General features: G+C 39.0%; 3 protein-coding genes across 5 annotated transcripts in view; 1 reads left to right on the forward strand and 2 right to left on the reverse strand.

Annotated features, from left to right (window-relative positions):
- The window catches only part of LOC117608294 (Matrix metalloproteinase 2), a 95398-nt gene extending 80756 nt beyond the window's left edge, over positions 1-14642 (forward strand). For all 3 annotated transcript variants that reach the window (XM_034333182.2, XM_034333181.2, XM_076692463.1), the window contains 5 exons: positions 3543-3701; positions 13106-13491; positions 13562-13860; positions 14096-14199; positions 14269-14642. In XM_034333182.2, coding sequence (XP_034189073.2) covers positions 3543-3701; positions 13106-13491; positions 13562-13860; positions 14096-14199; positions 14269-14510 — 1190 coding nt within the window. In that variant the 3' untranslated portion in view covers positions 14511-14642. The remainder of the gene's footprint in view (positions 1-3542; positions 3702-13105; positions 13492-13561; positions 13861-14095; positions 14200-14268) is intronic.
- A 170-nt stretch (positions 14643-14812) lies between these two features.
- Positions 14813-16890, reverse strand: Ppcdc (phosphopantothenoylcysteine decarboxylase). Its single transcript, XM_034333184.2, has 3 exons — positions 16841-16890; positions 15486-15894; positions 14813-15408 (listed from the first exon to the last, which is right to left on the reverse strand). Exons 1-3 carry the CDS (start codon positions 16873-16875, stop codon positions 15238-15240), a joined length of 615 nt encoding a protein of 204 aa, XP_034189075.1. The 5' UTR covers positions 16876-16890; the 3' UTR covers positions 14813-15237.
- LOC117608300 (uncharacterized) lies at positions 15922-16846 on the reverse strand. The gene has a single exon (XM_034333188.2). The coding sequence runs from the start codon at positions 16757-16759 to the stop codon at positions 16505-16507; it is 255 nt and encodes an 84-aa protein (XP_034189079.2). The 5' UTR covers positions 16760-16846; the 3' UTR covers positions 15922-16504.
- Positions 16891-17149: the final 259 nt, after the last annotated feature.

The following is a 17149-nucleotide window of genomic DNA, read 5'->3' on the forward strand; positions in this document are numbered from 1 at the left end:
TATTTAATCATGGATTATTACCGATGGTCTGATTTCGATAGGTAGTAGGTGCAATTTCGATTGGCCTCATTAATAATTCCGGCTTACCTCTCGTTCTCTGCTGGCGTTGCATAGTTTCCATTAGCATAGTGATAATCATGCTGTGTTCACCGACATTCTCGAGAGTCCGCCCCCTAATGGAAGCTGTTCGCATATTCAAATTGCTCATTTCACTGATTTCGTCAAGCCAGCGAAAAAATTGCAGGATGATCGGCCAAACAAACTTCCGCCTTTCGAACGAAAATAATCGATGCGTTTCCTTACTTAATCTGAAAATTTGGAATTCTAAGAATCCAATTATTTGCATCGTATGAAATATAACAACGATGATTTCTATTCTTTGAAAGAAATGGATTCTTGTTCTGGCACAATTGGAAAATTGAAAGTTTTAACAATGTCTTCTGGAGATGCCAAGAATCAAAGACACGGCCAATCGATCAAACTGAATCGCGTATAATTTCCACCCGTTGAACGAGAAGAATTCATTCTTTTTCTTATTCTGGAAATTAGAACTCGAAACTGCGTGGAATAATAATTGGAGATTGCGAAGAATAATAGAACAGAAATATGAAATAAGAAAACTTTTGAAAGCTGAATGAAGATGTAATAGGAACACAGTATTATTCGATGATGTTAAGGAAACGTAATTAAGAAATTAACGTGATTAGAGTTGTTAGCAGTTCGTGGAAGAGAAACTGACCGGCTTTGCGAGAAATATTCTCCGGCGTGGTGTCAGTTATGAATTGCTAATAGCGTATCCCGTTGGGGACCGCAGGACGTTTGCAAACGATGAGAAACTGGCACGGCACGATTTGCAAATCCATTGGAAAATGAGCATCTCCGGAGAACAACCATCCCGACCGACACTCATCCTCTATTCTGACAAAGCATGTCAGATTTTACCTACAGACATTTCCCTAACAAACTCATTCTCTGATATGTAGGAAAGGGGAGAAAAAGGCATTTCGTCTCGGGAAATGTCTAGGTAAAATCGCGATTTTCAATAACTTACCTAAATTTTAATCCAGGATTCTGGTTAACAATAAAAGAAGACTTGTCTAATTAGCAAATATCTTGAAATATCAGGGCTCTAGAGTCTGAAGTGGACTCGAAGGACGCTCGTAATCGGTTCCAGTTATTTTCATATTCGTCTCCCAGCAAGCTTTTGATTACGGACACTCTACTCTCCGGTATATTGCAGTCGGTCGCTGTTAACGTCGAGATTCCGGAGTATCGCGGCGATAGAAGTTCGTAACGAGGAAACTTTACCGGAAGATCGTGTTGAAGATGCCACGACGAGCCTTTACATCACCCTATGTTTGATATTTGACCATCCGTTTGTGAACGTCGTACAACTTATAGCAACCAAAAATCAACTGGCTGTATCTGATACGATTTCATGACAGGAAGGTCGTGACTATTAAAGAAATAATTTTTATTATAATAATTAGTAATATGTAATATGCATTGATAATTTTTATTTGATTATGATTAAAATATACAAGGATTAAATTACAAATATGTCAAATGATTAAGTTACATTAATTTGCAGCGTAAATTTTAATGAAACTGATTACAAACTGATTTCATTAATGTTCTAAATACAAACTGGTTGCTTGTCGGTTATAATGAACAGTAGTAAATCAGAGCGAAATTCATGTATTGTTCCCTTAGAAACTGCAATAGTTCCACAGCGAAGGCTACTGGTAATTTAATACAGTGTTCAGAGAAAATGCAGTTAATTTAGCACAGAACATTAGAACAGAAATTACGAACTTGTAACGTGAATGATAGAAATTTTGTTTAGAATCAATTTTTCTTTAATGGTATCAGTTTTAACAAAATTATAGCTGTGGAAAGTTTTGTAATTGAATGAATCGTTTGATCTGTAAAAGTCTAACAGTTGAAAGTTATACGAGAATGGAGGCTGTTGTATCAGTCCACGGTACATTAGCGAAATGTCCAAACGATGTCGATACTCCGTAACGAGAAAACTTGTCTGTTCCCAAGACTCCGGATAGATTAAACTAGTTTGTAACTTCCCTGAAGCAAATCAAATCAAAAATAGTCCACTCTAGTCTATATATGTATGTACATCTGCTTTACATCGAATCGTACAAGTTCGAATTCCACCTTTCTGATCAGTCAAAAAAAATTCAATTTATAATATTATAATTCTGAAGAAAAATGACTGAATTTTAAATTCATTTATTTAAAGAAGGTGATCCACACATAAGCTATAGCTTATAATAAAAATTTGTCGACAATGAGGTAGGAAATCAGCGTGGATTTTCCTTGAAAGAAAGAGATCCTGTTTGTTCTGTTTTCCAAGGAAAGAAGGGTGCTTTTTTCATCGTTAAACTCGTGAGCTTTAATTTTATGATTCCGACCTAGATTTCGAAACGAATGTCACGGGTGTGAAGCGAAACGGAAGCGAGATAAAAAGGCGTCAAAGAAAAATGCGCCGGTACCGAAACCAGATTTTAATATCTCAATGACAAACGATGAAAATATTGATTTCATTCCTGACACGCTTATCTTAAGTATTTGTCTTGAAAGAATTTTCTAAAGAAAAATATTTTCTATTATATTTCAAAAGCAGGTTTAGCATTCCTTATGATTTAGTGATTATATGTACCTAAAAAGTAGAGTAATCCAGAAAAGAAAGTAATTTTAAAAAGATTCACGGTTGCCGACAGCACGACAGAGTGAAATTCAGCAGCAGTTGCTGCAATTCTGGATGTAATTGCCCGGAAAAACCAACATGCGGTCGTGGAAAAGTTCGATATAGTTTCTTCGAGAGAAATACCACGCGGATAGGAAAAATCTCCATCAGCTTAGATTCGGAAAACCGTTGTTAGCTATTAGTAGACTGCGGATATTTATGCATTAATATATAACAAATTTAAATTAAATATTTCAAAGGAAAAGAAATATATAAAATTTGCATTATAAAATAATACTTTTCAATATTCAATAATATTTTTAAAAGAAAATTTACTAAAGATATGCAAGAATCCAAAAATATCGAGTCGGGTCTAGTCGGAATTGTTCGGATGGGGACGGGCCCGATTGGAAGTGTACGGGTGGGATCGGGCCTGATCGGAATTGTCCAAATGATACGGGGCCTGTTCGGAATAGTTCGAGTGGGACGGACCCTGATCGGAACTATTCGGCTGAGGCTGGGCCTGATCGGAATTGTTCGGGTCGGCTCGGGTTCTCGCGCATATACATATACTTTCGAGCACCCCAATCGAATCGAACCAAACTGAACCGAACAGTGCTAGCTCGACCCGAGCATCAGATACCCGAAATTTCTAAAATATAAAAAATCTTGAAAATTAACCATTAGAAACTTTAGAAGTAGCATTATTCCAGTGAAAGAAGGTGACCTCGTACAAGAAAACCCGAGATCGCGGTAATAAAATTAGAAAAGAAAATGTAAATGAATTGGCGTGAAAGAAACGGAATGGAATCTGTTGAAAGTTTTGTTTGACTTTCAGGGACCAGTCTTTTCGCGGTGGCCGCTCACGAATTTGGCCACTCTCTCGGCTTGGCACACAGCTCGGTTCCTGGAGCGCTCATGTACCCATGGTACCAGGGATTGAGCTCTAATTACGAGCTACCGGAGGACGACAGACACGGGATTCAACAGATGTACGGTGAGTGAACCTGCATGTTCGATAATTGCGTCGGAGAAGTAATAATTACGACAGTCAGCATTTCCACGGTATAATTTCAAGAACAACTTTGTTCATTTTTGTTGCTATAGCATTCTTGATATTTCTAGTCAAAAACGCATATATATTACGTTTCAACAACTTTTAGAAAATATTACAGCGATACAAAAATTTCTCAACAAAAGTTGTTTATTTATACCTAAGCTTTAGTAACTCCGACAAGCTTGCAGTTTCAATTATCCCTGTTAAAAGGGAAGCATTATAAAGCAAGCACATAATTTCTATTTTTTTTTTTACTGGGAACTCGTACGAAATTCGAAAACAGGAGAGCCCGTAGTTACACGAGATAATTGAGGTCTGAAAAATACATGTACGCTGGCTGAAATTCCAGGTAAATCGCGAAAACAATTTCACTGGATAATCGCGAGGAAAAGAATGTTGGAAGATGTCCCCGTAGCCAGTAACAACTGGATGAAATGAAACGTGAATAAAATATAAAGGACCAACTACCCTTCTTCTCTCCCTGCTTCCAACCAAAGATATATACGACCCGTACGGTCCAGTGATTTACCATGCTTGGAAAGCTTTGCAAGCTCATGGAAGATCGCAAACGCATTCTAGCTGCCTGTGGAAACGGGCTTGCCAACCCCATTTTTACTCCTCCTCCACTTTCTGTTACTTTTTCACCCTCTTTGCTCTTTAAACGCATTTGTTCGTTTCTATGGTACAACTTATCGTTTTGTTTCTTTAACCCCCTCGGTTTCATTCATCCCTCTGATCTCTCCTTTCTCTCGACGTCCTCACACAATGCTGTCATTAATCTTTTTTTCGTGCTGTGATTTCTTCTTCATCTTTCCTGAAAACTCCTACTCTTCTTCGTTTATTTATTTCCTTGCACGCAAACAATTTTAGATCGCTTCGTGTTCACTCGTTATCTGACAATGAGATGAATAGGATAGTCTTGTCGAATAACATGAAAATTGAATCGAAAAATTTGGGGCCGGGTCGAATAATGATCGGTTAATTATCGGGTAGGTTTGAATAATATTTGAATCGGGTCGAGTAATGAAAAAACCGATTCCGATCGAACCGGCCGGGAATACAGGAACAAATTTATTATCCTTAGAAAATTATTTTGTGTTCGGCACCCTGAATTCATCAACATTTAGAAAATTGAAATCAAACACAATTAGCGTACAATATAAAGGTCCTGGATTTTGTATGAAAATACAAGGATACATAGCTGTTGCTTGTTTAGTCAATAGTCAAAGCCGGTGGCAGTGCTTTTCCGTAAATATCTCGTAATTGGAACATAAATTCGGTGCTGAGTAACGCGTGTTTATTTATTATTAAACCGCCTAAGCGTGTTTGCGCTGAATTTCTCTGCCCGCTCTCTGGCAACATTAAACCGGAGACCTGCAAACAGTAATTTTATTCGAACGATGCACAGGAAAACACGGTTAGTTTTTCGTGAACAAACACGTTATATTCTCGCGGGGAGTCGAGTTCTCTTTTCGCGAAAAAGATTCCTCTCGCCCTGCAAACGATTGTTTCCGTCTCGACAGTCGCCGATATTGTTCCCCTCGCCGGCATTGTCTCGTATGAAAAACACCGAGTAAACAAATAAAGTTGCAAAACAATTAACAATGTTCTGTTCTCGTTCGTTTTTCACACAAACGCGCTCTGTTTAAAGAGTCCCACACCTCGAAAACGCGAAATTGTTTCCCCATTAGAAACATCGCGTCAATTTGGTGGTTTTTAATTAGAGATTCGAAACCTTCGGATATTTGATTCGAATCAGAACTAAAAAGGAACCGAAATTATTCGACGCGCTGAATAGAAATTAAACAGAGAAACAATTTTATGCTTTTAGAGAATTTAACATTGGAACGTTTTTGAATTTAATTTCTTTTATTTATATTAACGTAATGTTGATATAGTTCTCGGTAATGAATATGCAGAGGGAAAGCGGATTACAGGATTAAATATTCGATTAAAACTAAAGACAAATTGAAGTGTACAGTAATTACGAGCCACCGAAAATTAACGCGGGAATTATTCAACAAGCTCCTGCTTATATTTGTCACTTTCACTAAGAGTGCGCTGTTGCCTGGAAATTCGGGCACCTGAGGGTCAAGTTGGGTCGGATCGGATCGGGTAATGATGAAGTCGGATTGGATCGAATCAGGTAACGATGAGATCAGGTCGGGTGGGTTCGAGTAATAGCACGATCGGGTCGAATCGGATCGGATCAAGTAATGATGAAGCCGGATTGAATTGCATCAAGTAATGATGGGATCGGGTCGGGTCGGGTCGAGTCGGGTCGGATCGAGTCGGATCGGATCAAATCGGCTAATGATGAAGCCGGATTGAATTGCATCAAGTAATGATGAGATCGGGTCGAGTGGGTTCGGGTAATGATGAAATCGGATTGAATCGCATTAAATAATAATGGAATCGAGTCGGGATGGATCGGATTGGGTCGGGTCGCACAAGACCCCGATAGTTTATCTAACATAAAACATAAATTTCTTCGAGTACTCTCACAGTTTCATTTCTACACTCGGTAGAATGTTTTTAAAATTCAAACGGAGAAAGGAACTTCTGAAATGATCATTTTCTGAGTAATTAGCGGCAGGAAATAATTTCTCTTATTCGATTCGTATAAAAGCGAGTAGAAGTTTAAAGGAAGGAAAACGATTTCGTTCCATGAAAACAAACCAATATCTTTTCTCGTTTCCTCTTCCTGGACAGAAGCACGGTAAACGTTATCGTTTCATTAAAGTCCGAATGGAACAAACCGTTTCCTGCAGAGACATTAATTTTCTAGACGTTTTCCTGATCCTGTTGCAATTACATTGCAATAAACACGAACAAATTTGCGCGCAATGCTTTTCATTGACCCGATCTAAACGACGTATTATGATACAATTAAACGACTGATTTTATCTGACAAGATTTGACAGCAGAAAAGTGTAACAAAATGACGCAGAGTTATAAAAGATAAGGAAAGTCGTTAAGATTTATCAATTTTTATAGAAAATTAGGACATTGAAACGGAGATCTGTAGAGTTATCTTGCTTTCCAGTGTTGTTCTATTGGAGAGGCGATGTTTAATAAACGTTCCTCCCAAGACACTCGCGTCTCTCTCTTAATTACCTCCAGCTTCCGGTTACCCTATCCGACCTTCTCCGTTTCCTCCCTTTTCTCCTTTTTCTTTCCTTCTGCTCCTTTTCCCGGCACACTGTGCCATTTAATCGAAAGTTCCACTCGAGTTTTACCGCTGCAACGCTTCTGTTTCTTTTATCGCTTCGAGTTTCTTCTTTGTCCGCGTGCTTTCCTCTTCCTTTCACCGCGCGGAATCTCGACTTTTCCTGTTGCAACAGCCTCGAGGGTTGCAACGGTAACACAGTAAATTAGCTCAAACGCAAAGATCCCGTTTGTAAACCGCACGAGATCTCCAACGAAACAACATTCGCTGAATCGGCTACTTGAAACAGAGAACTTTATAAAGTAAACCTGTACTCTATTGGGATCTCTTCATTTGTATCTATCGCGTTTCTTTTTGCGATAGCTGTGTGAAATTGTAAAAGAAAACTTCTTCCTACAAAAAAGTACTTTTTTTTTATAAGATTTTATGAGCCAGATTACATAATCGAGGTCTGTACGACGCTGGCTAATTGCACAAAGAATATTTCTAAAAAGGAATCATGAGAAAATGTTGCTTATTCGTTTCAAAATCTTTGAATTACGAAATTGCAATATTTGAGTCATTTTATATTAACATGGCTGTCGAAAACACTCAAAACTTTAAGGGCGATTTTCATCCCCTTAAATTGAAAACGAGCAACAAACGAAAATTGAGTTTCAATCAGAAAGAAATCGGCTGTGTTTCCGAATGGCCCCACCAAAATTGAGAACTCAGGTTCGGTATATAACCTGAATTGACTACAAGAAACTGATTAAAGTTAGTTTCAGAGCTCGATGTCTTACCGTTTTCGAGATATCATGGTAAGATTAGGTTAGGTTCTGTGTATGCGCAGTATCGAATAGCGCATGCTCAGTATCGAATAGCGCATGCGTAGTATTGAATAGCGCATGCTCAGTATCGAATAGCGCATGCGTAGTATTGAATAGCGCATGCGCAGTATTGAATAGCGCATGCTCAGTATCGAATAGCGCATATGTAGTCGTAATATTATACAAAAATTTCTTACCACGATATCTCAAAAACGGGAAGACATCCAATTCTGAAACCAATTTTAATCGGTTTCTGGTAGTCAATTTAGGTTATATACCGAACCTGAGTTCTCAATTTTGGTGGGGCCATTCGGAAATTTATCCAAGAAATCTTACATATTGGCAAAGTTTTATAATTTTTCGAACTCCCAGGTTCGGGATTATTCCTTGGCAGTTTCTCCGCATGAGACCCCCAAGAGTAACTAAGACCGTCACTCCTCTTCACTCTTAAATCTTAATTCTCAAAGTTAAATTGCAACAGAAGAATTTGGATTATTTAAGCTCTCGGAACTTCCTCCGACGGAAGTGTCCCGAGGAGTGCAATAATTCAAGAAAACGCATCTTCCTCTCCATCTCTTTACTTTCAAAATCTTGTTCCATGCACTCTGAACACGGTGATAATAATTCGTGCTGCGTCAGTCTTCTCTCTATCTGTCTGCTAATTCCCCGGAAACAAATAGGACTCGCTAATTCGCGCCCGGTCTCGCTCGTTATAAATTCTGACCGGGCGTGAAAAAGCAAAACACGGTTTGAACAGCAAGCTTGAAAACGACCCGTTTGCAGAGGCTGAATTTCGTGAGGCGATAGCGAAAAGAAAATAAGAAAAAAGGAAAAAAAAAAAGAACGATCTCTGGTAGCTGATAGCGTCATGAAAAGTTTCCATTCGCAGGAGTCCGACTATATAACCTTTGTTTCGGCGTTGTTAAATTTGAATGGCTCCCTGAAACATTGTCGTTGGTAGAAACAGTTTCTCGTCGAGTTGGTCGTTAAGGGAAACATTGTTACTCGACAAAATGTTGAATGTACCGCGGGAGTCAAAAGTCTGTTTGCATTTGGCAAATATGAAGTTTCTGCAGCACTTTGAACAACTGCGAATTAACATGGTCACAGGGTTGCGTCTAAACGCGCTTTGCGCTCGGACCTCCTTAAAACCGTCTGTGGACAAAGTCGTTGTTCCTGACATTAGAAAGGGAATACTGGATAGAGACTAAAAGCCGAATAAAATGGTTGATAAAATGAATTTATTCTCTAATTTTAAAAATATGTTACCGCCATTGATTTTCTAATTAAATTATCGTTCTCAGACCCATGCCTTCGTGAACGGCGAAAGGGTAGAAATAGGGATGGTGCGATCTAAATCAGTAATAATGATTTATCACAGTGATCGCAAAATCACTATCATAGCTGTGATTTAATTTCATTCACGACTGTGATCTTAAACCATGTACATTGTAACACATGAAAAGAACATTTACGCTCTTCATCAATCAGAAGCGATCACGAAGGATCACGAATCACTATGAAAAATCACCGTGATTGAGAACGGACGTGATCGAATCACCAGTGATTTATAAGTGGCAGTTCACGCCATTTCTAGTTAGAAACGCTCTAAAGTCCAGTTTACATTGGTGGAGTGTACAAACGCGACTAACCTACTGTCCCATTTTTGCTAGCTTAGCACTTTACCGACCGACCGCTTGTCCGATCTGTTTACTCTGCCAATGTAAACTGACCTTAAAAGTAAATCAGAAGACAAAGGGTTAACTGCCTCAAAACGCGTTCGTTCATCGATTAATTATGAAAGAAGAGTGCTATGTGAACAGGATTTTAAAAAGGTACCACTAGGGTGCACCTTAGGTTTTCAATCGCAAACTATCGTCTTATTAACCCTTTGAGACACCTCTTGCATATATCCTGGTTTTACTGTATTCTGAAATAGACATTTACAGTGCATGTAAGTACGCAGAAATGCATGATGTATTTGTGTATGCATCAGGATGTGCTATAAATGGAGGTCACGTAACTTATACCTATTTGGGTATGTCGATAAAGTCAAGGAAGATGTCACTAATTGAACTAAATCGATTTACGGTGGTACATGCTCTACTGGCAGTATTAAAGTGCCCATATTTGGAAGAGGACAGGGTTTGATGAAATAAAATTGAGGATTTGGTGGCTCGAAGTGGAATATGAAATGATACTTTCATACGTAATTCCCTTCCCGAGCAACAATTATTTCGCAACGTTTACGCTTTCTTAATTCTTCCATTTTTTTAAAAAATGCTTCTCCTCGGGAATCGTCATAACGCATCCCTTTGGTCCCGCCTCGAGTTGGAGGTAAAACATCGACCAAATGACCGTCTCTCTAGGTTCCTTGCGATTCTTTCTGGCCGTTTGGAAACAAACGACTTCCGCCGGAACTACTGCTTTCTCGACGGGGATAATGGTGGAAGATGGTGGAATTTATAGGCCATCGGGAAACTAGTGCTACTGTAGAGTATTCGCTCACATGCTGGAAGAAATATAAAAATTTTTGCCGTTCGATCGGGACACACGATTCTGATTTTCCTAAGTAATTTCACTTTGCAAATCTACCGGCACGAGTTCCTTAACTCTGGACCGAAGGAAATCGCAAAATTATAAAGATAACAGCTAGAATAATTATCTTTTATCTCGACGAAACTCTAACCCAGATTTCTACAAAAGCGCTTTAACAAATTCCCTAACCTTAAATCCTTGTTTTCAAAGGGTTCTCTGGAATTCAATTTACGTCCCAGAATCTTTTAGAATTAAAAGTAAGTGACATTTATGCATTGATATCCGAAATTTAATCGAAGAATCCGAGTCTTTCGGCCTCGATCTGCCGACGCGGCGACGATAAAAACTCGTTAGCATCGGGGAGGGTGTCGCTTAATCGTGAGTCATTTTGTCCTCGAGTTAGGGGTGAGCTCCGATGGCGGGTCAAAGGTCAAAAGGCAGAATGATTGAAGAGCCAATTTGCAAAATCGAACTCTGTACGCCGCTGTATAATTATACAAAGAATATTTTTTAAAAAAGAATCATACAAAAATATCGCTTCTTCGCCTCAAAATCTTTGAACTACGAAATCGCTGAATTTGAATCTTTTACGTCAACATGGCTGACATAAGCGCTATCCTCGTCCGCCTACGCAGAAGTTTCTCAGTTTTCCCGCATGATGCCCCCAGCATCGTTTTGGACTTGGGCCATAACTCCTGTTAACCCTTAAAACAATTTGAAAACAATATGAAACGATGAAATTTGTTTGTAAATTGAGCTCCAATTACGCGAGCTAGACCTCAATGGCAATAAACGTGATGCATAATACATCGAGACGTGCAAAGTATACATCAGGCGCAAGCTCGAGGCTATCCGTGTTATTGCATTATTCAGGAACGGCGGGTTGCGGCGTCGTGTGTCCCCGAATCGAATGATAATTAATATTCGCGAGGGAGCTACCAATTAGCGGAATCCTTGCACGTTTGCACAGCAAAGAGTGAGAAGCGATAGGGAATGGGGATAAAGACAGAAGGAAGAGGGATGCTGGTCGCTTCGATACTGCCGAATCTAATCTCTAACCCCTTTAACCACCGATGTAATTACAATGACGATTCCCGATAATAGCCTGCGTCGCGTCGTCATCCTCGAATTTCGAGAAGCTCTTTTCCTCGGGCCAACGCCGGAGATGCTCGTTTAAGCAGCCTCGTTCCTGCTAATTACCGCAATCATGCCAACCAGATTATCGCCTGTAGCCCGGGGCGTTTCTCAAACCTTGCAAGACTATCTTACCTCTTGCACGGAATATCCGTCTTCTTATTATTTTGTCAAGGCTACATCCCTGTCAAGAAAAAAACACATTTACTCCCCTAAGGATAATCCAAAAATATGAAATTACCTGGCTTTTGCATGAATAAGAGGTTAAGGTAAAAATATGAAAGTAGTATAGTTCGTCTCGTTATCATTTTGTATAGGGTGAATTTTGGGTGTCGTTCGGGGAAGAGGGTGGTTTCTTGCGTAAAAATGAACTGAAGAAATAAGAAGTGATCTGAATTTTTGCGTAAATAAGAAGTTATGGTAAAGACACTAAAGTGGAATGTTCCTTTTCTTATTACTTATTTCATAAAAGGTGAGAGTGAATTCAGGGCGCTGTCAGGAAAAGGGTGAATGAACTGAATATATGAAATTACATACATGGTTGTTGCATAAGTAAGAAGTTATAATAAAGATAAGATCAGCGCCGGATCAAGATGGGTCTAAGAAGGGCCATAGTCCCAGCCCCTCTTTCCAGGGGATTCCTTCTAAACCTTCCATTTACTATGTCAAAAATTCCAAGATTTGAAAGCCTCTATAATTTTACAAATTGTATACCCAATTGTTATTGTAAAAATAAATCCTTGTAAATTTGATATTTTCAACCAAGTTTATCAATGAAGGGAGTTTTTCGAGGGTTGGATAGCTGAGGTCCCAGATACTATTCGTCTTCTTATTATTTTGTGAAGGATACGGTAGTGTTTAATACATTATGAATTCAAATTGAAAAAAAGAAGAAATACTTTTTAAAAATTCGTCAATATTGTAATCCTATTCAAGAGAACATCCGCCAAGCTAATACGATTTGATTCCGTACAAATTGCGATCGATTATTATCGAAGAATCAAATAGGTATTTGCTTTTTAAAATGAGATGCCATGAATGGCAGGACGATAAATTGATTTGATCACAAAGTCTGGAATAAACTCACCCCCTTTCGTTCTGTCGCATTGGAAACGAATTCAGGGGCTGAATCATCTTCCGGATATAATGGACCTTTAGATTTCTAAATAAGTTTCCGATAAGACTCCGACTTGCCGTGCCTTTCATTTCAATTATATTGAATTGAACAAGTCTGTCCCATCGATTTCCCACTGTTTATCAATAACATTGTATAAAATTCATCAAATTGCTCAGCTATTTATTTATAACACTCTATGCGCTACATCAAACTCGTAATTTTATTTTAATTGCAATTTGACGATTGTACTTTGAAAATTAATCACTTTGCCACATTAGTGGCACAGAAAGAAAAAGAAAACTAGGAAAATAGTAAACACATAATTAGGTAAGGAATATCAACAGAGCTAAGACATTTACTTAACCTTTTTCTTTTTACGTGGTGAAAATCTTCAAAAGACACCCCCCGCCTCCCTCGGTAGTGTCGACACTCCCCACCCCTCGCTCGCCTACCTCTGGCGTAGCAGGGGGAGCCCCGGGATCTCTTGCGAACCCGACGGGTGCTCCCCCGCGCCATGACATTTATTTAACCTAACCTAATCTTACCTCACCTAACCTAACCCTTAATCGCGTTCCAGGTGCACCGGAGGAGAAGCTTTGGGCAAATCTACCAGCACTTCCGGAACGACCTACAACTCCTCGAACAACAATGACAAGCGTTGGTACAACCTACAGACCATGGAGAACGCGACCCACCAGGCCCAATCACTATCCAAACGAGGAACAACCTCGACGCCCTAATCATTACCCACAAAAGCCAGATTACAGGACGGAGAGACCAGAGGAACGACCTTCGAGGCCTCACAAGCCTCACAGACACCATACGACCACCACAACAACAACCACCATGAGGCCGAGGCATCGATGGACACAGCCACCTAGAATCGACGTGCCCGATAAATGCGACACCTCTTACGATGCCATCAGCATTATTCGCACAGAGATATTTGTGTTTAAAGGCCGGGTATATATCTAATCACGCTTTGCCGCGTTAATAGCTTAAAATGTCCTCTAATATTTGTTTCTTGTTTTAGTATCTGTGGAGGATCGGTGAGCATGGACTATACGAGGGATATCCGGCGGAGATCACGCGGCTGTTCAATTTATCTGAAAACATCGACCACGTGGACGCGGTTTACGAAAGGCCGGACAAAAAGATAGTCTTCTTTATCGGCAAGAAATACTACGTTTTCAATGCCACTAATTTGGAACTGGGTTATCCAAAACCGTTAACCACGCTAGGATTGCCGGAGTCATTGGAGAAGGTGGATGGGGCGATGATCTGGGGACACAATGGGAAAACTTATTTTTTCAGTGGTTCCATGTACTGGAGGTAAAAAAACATTGATTGGTGCAGCGTCAAATTAAATTTTAAAAAATATTAAATTAATTTTTTCTTACTATTGCCCTGTTCCTTTAAGATCAGATGCTATTTAATTAAAATAAATTTCAGTTTTTTAACTAAGTTTATCAATCAAGGGAGCCCTCGAATAGTACTGGAGCCCCAAAAATCTTTATTTAGGTACCTCAGTGTCAATTTTATTGCTATAAAGTATTTATTTATGTAGGTTTGACGAGTCTGTGAACTACGTGGAACTGGATTATCCAAGAGACATAAGCATGTTCGCTGGTGTTGGAAACGATATCGACGCTGTTTTTCAATGGACAGATGGTATTTGTTCGTAATTAAACCATTGTAAATGCATCGAACATGTTTTAAATAAACATTGTATTTCTTCAGGTAAAACGTACTTCTTCAAAGGGAAAGGTTTCTGGAAATTCGACGATAGGAGGATGAAAGTTGCCCACGAAAGGCAGAAATTATCGGCGCCCGTTTGGATGGGCTGTCCTCGGGAATTGGAGACCAACGACGTTGAAACTTATCCAAGGAAATCGAAGATAATGATCGCGAACAAAGCGTCGGCGCCGCAAACCTTCTTCCTCGGACTATTTTTTATAGCATATTTGAACAAATATTTGTAAACTGTGATATTTATGTAAAAGCCGCGTGTAAACGTGACCAACTTACGCGGCCCCGGTCTAAATTTTAACGCACTTCCCTTATACCGATTATACAAAATTAAAGTAATTTTAATAAAGTAATTTTTAAATAATTTTAATAAAAATTTTTAATAAACGACTTATCCCATTTGTAGAATTTTATTCCCTCTCTTCTCTCTGTGCTCATTTTCTCTTTTACCAGTAAACGTACGTACAAACCGTGAATGATTAAAACCTCGTTTGTTTCACTTATTGCTAGTAAAGTTGAATAATTTCTATAGAAAGAACAGGATATGGAAGCTTTAATTATCGTGTAACTCATATATTTAACAAAAACATATACAGTGTTCATTTGTTGGGTCAACTTTAAACGATATGTTAACAGAATCTCTTTACAGTTTTTACATTCTGCTTTGGCGAGTGAATAAATAGACTCTCTGTTTTGCTCGCTTTCTCTTGCCGCAGACGTTCAAGAACCATTTTGTTTGAGCAACAAAATAACGCGACTATGGTGAATTCGGCAAAGCGTAATCGGACAAGCTGAAACTTGTTGTTGGACATGAATTTTATTATGAGCATAAATTAGTTGAATTCCACCATAGTACGCGATTTCCTTTCGCTTTTAGTTTGATTTTCCTTCACCAAGATAGTTTCACATTCTATGTGTATGATAAAGCTTCGTTGAACGTTTAGTTCTTTCCTCCTCATGCTAAAGGCGCATATTCGGCGGCGAGTATGGGTCCCAAGGGTTAAGCGATCTCAGTGTAGTTTGGACAATGGTGTCTACTTCTGCCATTCCTCCAATTCCGGTGTCACCGCACATAAGAGTTTTAGAAATGCAAGTGACTTCCTTGTATCCCCAAGATTTAAGTAGAGCTACCTGTACAGTACAAGAATAATCAAAATTAATTAGCTCGTGGAATAAAATAAAATAAGAAAGAGATATAACTGTTTTACCTGTGGTGCAGTTACAGGATGTTCCCACATTTTTGTATTCATAGCAGGGCAAAAAATCAAAGGCTTGGAATGATCCCAGGCACGAGCAACACAGGTTAAAATATTATCGCATATACCGCTTGCTATTTTCCCAAGCGTATTGGCATCTAATGGAGCAATCAAAAACAAATCTGCCCACTTGACTAGGTCTATGTGCAATACAGGATCTCCTCTGTCTTGCCAAGCAGCCCATTCTACCGTGTCTGACAAGACTTGAATTCCTGAAGGCAGTTCTGCTTCTTTCATAAAATGCTTAGCTTTTTCAGTAACCACTATTCTTACTTCCAAATTGTTTTGCCACAATTTCTGTACTAATTGCGGCAATTTAATGGTGGCTACACTACCGGTACATCCAATTAGAACTCTCTTTCTAGAAATGCAATGCGACATTTTGAACTATTTAGGTTTTTAACTTGGAACTCTTTTCTAACAATTTATTTTTATTATTTTCTGCTTATATTATAGAAACCTTTACTATTGATTTTCTCAACAGATGATATGGAATAGGTTTGGACTTTTCAACAATGACAACAATTTACTATTATTCTTTTAGGCCATCTAGTGCAAGTTGCAAGATGCCTTGATTACTTAGATCCACAGGAAACTACACTTAACAAAGATCTAAGTTAAATGGAATATCTTCTTTTTAAATCTCTATAACAGATGTGCTATTGTTTCTACCAAGTTGCTTCAAATGCTTAATAACTTATTTTCCAAATCTGTCCACTGCACTGGAATCACTTTAATTTGTGTTTAATGAAACTCACTATTTCATACTGTCTAGTCACCATTCGCCAATCGTATTAAATAAAAGTATGTATACATATAATTTCTAAACACATATATACGTATATATTATCTAAAAATTTATCAGTAAAATCTGTTAATCTCTTTTTCAAGGTAAAACAAATGCAATAATCAGCAGGAAAGTTCGTAAATCTACTATGTCGCGCAAATCGATTAGTAATAAATCGCTGTTGTTATGTCTCCTTGACCTCATCAGAGTAACCAAGAGCGGACCAATCTTCTCGCACCATTAGCTCGTTATCCATTCGGCAAGCAAGGTATTCTTTTGCTACGCTTCTGCACATTGTATTCTCGTTCTTATTTTGAAACAAACAGCGCATATACTTGATCATAAGCTCCTTGCAGGATCCCTCATGGTCGAGCGGAAAACTTCCTTTCTCGGGAGGAATCGGTGTAAATACTTTTTGGTTAAATGTGTACGAGGACATCACTACCGATAGCAACGTTCATGCAGAAAACTTAGTACATGAAAATAGACGATTAATTTTACAATGAACTATTATACGGACCTCTTATCCAACACACAACAAAATCCTACCGCCATTGTAGTAAAATACTAACAGTGACTACAGATACAAAAAGATTGGACACGCTTTGTCGAGAGGTCATGATTCTGGGGGCTCAGACACCCCCAGACGAAATTACTGCACCTACGCCTGTAGAGGAGGTGTGATACACCGAGCGAATAGGCATTATGCCCAATCCTGGGGAGAGGCCGGGGGTAGTGCCGGATTTTTACCGGCTAAAACCCCCACGGTAACCTGCACTGGGCGCAAGGGAGGGCCCGGGACCTCTTGCGAACATTCCGGGACCCTCCC

Source organism: Osmia lignaria, chromosome 15, assembly GCF_051020975.1.
Source record: "Osmia lignaria lignaria isolate PbOS001 chromosome 15, iyOsmLign1, whole genome shotgun sequence".
NCBI classification, from domain to species: Eukaryota; Metazoa; Arthropoda; class Insecta; order Hymenoptera; family Megachilidae; genus Osmia; species Osmia lignaria.

Coding starts and splice junctions, on each gene's coding strand:
- LOC117608300 (XM_034333188.2), bottom strand. CDS start 16,759: ATGTCCTCGTACACATTTAACCAAAAAGTATTTACACCGATTCCTCCC.
- Ppcdc (XM_034333184.2), bottom strand. CDS start 16,875: ATGGCGGTAGGATTTTGTTGTGTGTTGGATAAGAG. Junction 15,895..16,840: donor TGTTGTGTGTTGGATAAGAG/GTCCGTATAATA, acceptor TTGCATTTCTAG/AAAGAGAGTTCTAATTGGAT. Junction 15,409..15,485: donor ATCCTGTAACTGCACCACAG/GTAAAACAGTTA, acceptor TGTACTGTACAG/GTAGCTCTACTTAAATCTTG.